Source organism: Vitis riparia, chromosome 19 (genome assembly GCF_004353265.1).
Source record: "Vitis riparia cultivar Riparia Gloire de Montpellier isolate 1030 chromosome 19, EGFV_Vit.rip_1.0, whole genome shotgun sequence".
NCBI lineage: Eukaryota > Viridiplantae > Streptophyta > Magnoliopsida > Vitales > Vitaceae > Vitis > Vitis riparia.
The window spans coordinates 10737627-10743105 of record NC_048449.1 but is presented as its reverse complement, the minus strand read 5'-3'; the positions used below and the strand labels follow the sequence as shown (position 1 = coordinate 10743105).

Genomic DNA, 5479 nt, shown 5'->3' with positions numbered 1-5479 from the left:
GATGGATCTCCTGCAATTCAAGCACCAGTGCTGAATATAAGTTATGACAAAAAAGCTTATTTTTCTTTTGAAAGGTTTTTGAATTTAATTAGAATCCTCAATTAAAATAATTTAAGTACATCTTATCTTGCTTTATACACTCCCATTTCACTGAATTTTTATGATTCGTGAGTGAGGTTAAGAGGGTATGATCATCACAAAGTCCAAAATTGTTTTCTGTTTTTTATTTTTAAAAATATTTTGAATAATATATTTTAGTTGTTTTTTTTTTTATTTTATGTTTTCACTTGTTTTTTTATAATTATTTTAAAAAATAATCATACAAACATGTAAAATGATTAAAAATAAAACACTACACATGAAAGTTATTTTTAAAATTCATTTAAAAATATTAAAAATAAATTAAAAACATTTTCAATTTTTGAACAAATTTTTATTTAACAAAATAGAGAATAATTTTTAAAAAATAATACTTATTTTTTAGAACCAGTACTTACAAAAACAATTATTAAATAGGTCCTAAACCTTCCATCAATTTTTGGTCTCCTTTTTTTGACCAAAACATCCTCACTATTTTCTTAAAATAATTTAAGAAAAAAATCTACGAGTGAATACATGAAATAATAAAAAATATTTATACAAAAAATTGGTTATTTTATAAAAATATGGAACAGTTAGATTCACAATTCTAAAGATTATTTTATACTAATTAATTTTATGTAATTACATACCATACTTTCCCCAAAAAAAAAAAAAAAACCAAAAAGGAAAGTAATTGCCCCAGCCCTTTTAAATCTGCATCGTCAGAAGCCATGTGAGCCGAGCGTAAGGGACGCTTGAACTCCCCAATGTTAGGGCAAGCCACCATTAATGGGCGACCATTCCATGCATCTTCCATTCCCAAAATGCCCCTCCCAAGCTCCATCGCTCACAAACGAGACAATCCCACTGCTTGCAGCATCCAGGTAACAGTGGCATCTCGGAAAATTCAGCCCAAAGATTTCTATTTGAAAATCATCTCTATTTTTCAAATAAGCCCCTTAAACACGGCCAAGCTTTCACTGCCTTTCTCTCTCAAAGAGTCTCTCTGGTTCTGTAACTGTAGAAAGCGTCAATGGCTGTCGGGGAGGAAATGGTGAAAGATGAAGTGGGTGTGGAAGAACAAGAGAAACGGTTGATGCATTATTCCTCGTTTCATCAAATTCTCTTGGTTGGTGAAGGAGACTTCTCTTTCTCTCTGTGTTTGGCTCACTCTTTTCCTTCTGCTTCCAACATCGTTGCTTCTTCTCTCGACCCATATGGTCTCTCTCTTTCCCTTTTCTCGTATTTTATATGTATTGGAATCAACTCGTTACTTGTGTACTATACTCTAATCTTGTAGTCCTTAGCCCTGTATACTTTTGGGAAACAGTAGAAGGGGAATTATTTTCTTTATTTGGTTGTCATGACTGGAAGAGAAAGAAGCATGCCAGAAATATGGAGGAACTTATACATTTTGACACTCATTTTATAGGTTGAAGAAATGGTCAACCTTGGAATATAAGTGAAACTTGCTTTTGCGTTATTTTTCTTTCTCAGTTTCTGAGAACCAAACATCTGGGTTTGGAGATGAAGGACTATTTTGAAAGGAAAGCAACTAGGGACAGTCACGAGGTGGAATTTGGAGAGCTTTTATTTTATTATCAACAAAATATTTTTTAACATTGTGTGAGTTTTTTATGGGTTTATGTTTTTCCAAATCCTCCTGTTGGAGAAGAATTCCCCGTTGTTATTGTACTTTCCAAATATCAAAATTGACAAGGGTTCTGACTTCTATGATGCTTTGAAATTGAAATGCCATTTTCATTTTGGGTAAAAGGATAGGCAAATTAAGAATTTGAAGGTTGTTATATTCAATATTTGGGGAGTTATCACATTTGTGAATGTTTCATTTGTTTAGTTGAGGTTTAGTCTTTGTTGAGTTCAATAAACAAATTTTTAAATTAAGTTGTAGTCTCTCTGTTTTATGAGGAATGCTATTTTTTGGACAACTTGTTTTCTGACACAATCTTAAACTAGATGTTCTGATAAAGATGTACAAGAAAGCAAAATCAAATTTGGAAGCTTTAGAGAAGCTGGGAGCATCTCTTTTATTTGGAGTGGATGCAACCAAGATGGAGCTTCATACTGATCTGAAGACGTGGAAATTCGACCGCATTATATATAACTTTCCTCATGCAGGCTTCCATGGAAAGGAAGACAACAGGCTTATGATTAAGTAAGGCCTCATCTTTTATTTCTTATCTATGTGATGGAAATTTCATAATTCCTCAAAACTACCTTCTCTCTGTACGAAGAAAATGTATTGTTGTTGTGGATATGATATGTAGTTGCTCGTCATGGTCAATGTTACTTTTCTCCTATGTTTTATTTGTGTTTGTGAGTTCATTTACATTTCATGCCCTTTTTGTCTATGCACAGAACTGTGTGTTTGTTCAATTGGTTCAGATGGTGGTGCTCATCAAGGTAACTAGCTGTGGGTTTGGATCACGCATTGGATGATCCCATTCAAGTCCTCATAAGGGGAAATTTTGACCACTTTATCAAAGTGGTGAAGATTCATAACACATTCTATGGTCATATGTTTACCTATTTCTGCAGTATATAGCCATGAGTCTGCACAAGTGCAGTATGATTCATCGTATTGGCAAATGAATCACATCTACATGGTCATGTGTAGGTTTCCAATGCCTCCATAATGAGATTATGTTATAATTTCAGCTTCTACATGTTGATGGACAAAGTCTCCATCACAAAAGCCAGGGCAGCAAAGGATAGAACTGGGGGGTATTTGGAACCCTACATGTAACTGAATCAGTTATTGTCTTCATAGTATTTTTAAGAATTCTAGTTGTTACTATCATGTACCATGGGCATTGGCTCATGTGTTGGTCTTCAGCTCAGATGCTAGGCATCCAACTTACAGATGCACCAGAAATATCATGCCTTTGCTTCCAAATGATGGGAGTGCTGGGTTTCTCTTTTGAAGTGGTAGAATATATATCAAAGATACAAATATGTAGAAGAAAATTTTCATTATCACAGGTAAATTAATTATAGACATCATCATCTGATAATATTTTCTACCAGTGTGTCTGACAACCAAAAAAAAAAAAAAAAAATCAAAAGGAATAGGAGTATCTTTGATGCATTGTTTTCTGCTGATTTCAAATGGTTCAATCTAGTTGTACCTAAGGCTCTTATAGAATGGCTGATTTCTTTATTAATTCTGTGTGGATTGTACTTATGTTGTCATCCCATCTTATGCTACAGTATGCATAGGGATCTTGTGCATGGTTTCTTCAGGAATGCAAGTGGCATGCTAAGAGCCAATGGTGAAATTCATGTAAATCACAAAACCACAGCTCCATTTTCCCACTGGGATCTTGAGGAACTTGCTTCTCAAAACTCTCTGGTGCTGTTTGAGTGTGTTGATTTTAAGAAAGAGGACTACCCAGGCTATAACAATAAGAGAGGAGCTGGTTCAAGATGTGATGAGCCCTTCCCTTTGGGAGCTTGCAGTACTTTCAAATTCAGATTCTCCCCCACTGCTATGAAAATGTCCAGAATCGTGTGCCACTCTGATTTAAATCACCGAGGATCTCAGCAAATTAATCTAATGCAAATGCAGCAGTGGCCAGGTTCATCTGATTACAGAGGTCCTGGAAGAAATATTTTAGCAAATATGAATGGCATCCCAAGGCATATGGGGTTACCTTTAACAATCTCTGCCAGCAATGAATGTTCTCGGATCTTTGATGGATACTTCAATCATGCTGTGGAAACATTCGGAAGAACTGGTTACGATGTGGGATATACTGTTCATGAAGCACTTAGGCTTGGCTTTGAAAGATATATGGCTGAAGGTCCAGGAAGAACCTTGACTGGTTACATAAACCTTCTGCACGAGCTTCAACATTTGAGCAGGTTGCGATCAGCATTGCTACGAAGGATGTTATTGGGTCCTGATCACTACTTGTAAAGAAGGAGAAATAGAACATGTTTCTGAGAAGTGAGCACCTTTTGCCTTGTTTGCTAGTGAATACAAGTTCAGCACCGGTGTTGTTCTATAGGTGAAAACTATACTCCTTTTTTTGTTTTTGGTTTTTTTCTCAGTACACTTGTCTGCAGGAGAGCAGGAATTATTGTAAATTTTATAGAAATTCATACTTCCAGGTGAGATGATCTCTGTCAATTTTCATGATCAAATTGCAGTCCTGGTGTGACATGCATTCTATTTAGAATGGCATACAATCTATTTTGTACTTTCTGCTTGATCCCCAAAACCATTTTAGCGAAAGCTGGTCTAAATATCCATCAGGAAACAAAGTAGATACCCTTGATAATGTGCTGGGAGAGGGTTGTGAAGGCCAAGATAACTTGGTCAGGGATCTTTGGGCCTAAATTTTATTTTCATGCTGGCACATAAAATCTTTTTCAAATTCCTGAGACTTGGACTGATCCCATCCTAGGGAACCATGGAATTATTACTTTCCAGGTGTTTAACCATACATATTTTAGTTCCTAAGTTCAGCATGATACGACACAGAATGAGTTTTGCTTAGCTTTTACCTTCTGAGTTTTGTTCTGTAATGCTGGCAGGAAGCAATATGACTTTAGGATTACCACATGAGATGGAACAGTTGTGAATTAGCTCAGTCCTGCATCATATGACAAGTGTACTAAGTTTGAACCTGGGTTGGTAAACTTCAGCGTTGTGCTTTCATTGAGAAATGAGTGTTAATGGAGGCTGAGTAATCTAGGGAATGTTTTGAGCCATGAAAATTCAAATCAGGGATAATCTTCCAAAAAATCCCAGTCAAAATCTCAAACTGAAGTATCCTGGGGTCCGTTTGGTTGCTTGTTTCATTCTCAGAAATGAATATGTGCTTATGGTACCACAACCATGGGACACAAACACACCAGAGACCTGACTCGAATGGAGGGGGATTGTGTTCATGGAGCATTGAGATTTGGTTTTGAATGGTCCGTAGTTGCCAAGGAAGAACCATGAGTGGATTTGTTGGGTCTGAACATAGCCTGTTAAGAACACAAGTGAAAATGGAAAGAAAAATTTATGCTACAGATAAGGATGTATAGTGTCTTATAAATGTTAGTGTAATTGATGAATAAATTTCATGTACAAAATTTACAAAAATACAAACAAAATTTTTCTAAATTTGGACAGAAAAATAGATATTTCATAAATTAATGCAAAATTGTAAAATAAATTAAATTCCCATTAGGTTATTTTAGGAAATTCAAATCAAATGTTTATTTTAAAACAAAGCTATTCTACTCATAAGTTATGTTTGGTTTATGGAAAATTGAAGGGAAAATATGAGAGAAAGAAAATAGAGGAAAAGTAAAAAAAATAAATAAATAAAGAAAAATAAAAGATAAATTTAAAATCATTAATTCATTTTAATATATTAATTCA

At 34.8% G+C, this 5479-nt stretch overlaps 1 protein-coding gene across 1 annotated transcript; it reads left to right on the top strand.

Moving 5' to 3' along the window:
* Positions 1–804: 804 nt before the first annotated feature.
* On the top strand, positions 805–4276 carry LOC117908694 (heavy metal-associated isoprenylated plant protein 41-like). The gene is made up of 4 exons (XM_034822371.1): positions 805–965; positions 1106–1301; positions 2059–2257; positions 3313–4276. Exons 1-4 carry the CDS (start codon positions 849–851, stop codon positions 4019–4021), a joined length of 1221 nt encoding a protein of 406 aa, XP_034678262.1. The 5' UTR covers positions 805–848; the 3' UTR covers positions 4022–4276.
* The last annotated feature ends 1203 nt before the right edge of the window (positions 4277–5479 follow it).

Bases quoted from the DNA above. Each gene is read 5' to 3' on its own strand.
- LOC117908694 (XM_034822371.1), top strand. From the start codon at position 849: ATGTTAGGGCAAGCCACCATTAATGGGCGACCATTCCATGCATCTTCC. The intron at 1,302-2,058 runs GTCTCTCTCTTT...ATCTTAAACTAG, and splicing joins TTCTTCTCTCGACCCATATG to ATGTTCTGATAAAGATGTAC. The intron at 2,258-3,312 runs GTAAGGCCTCAT...CTTATGCTACAG, and splicing joins GACAACAGGCTTATGATTAA to TATGCATAGGGATCTTGTGC.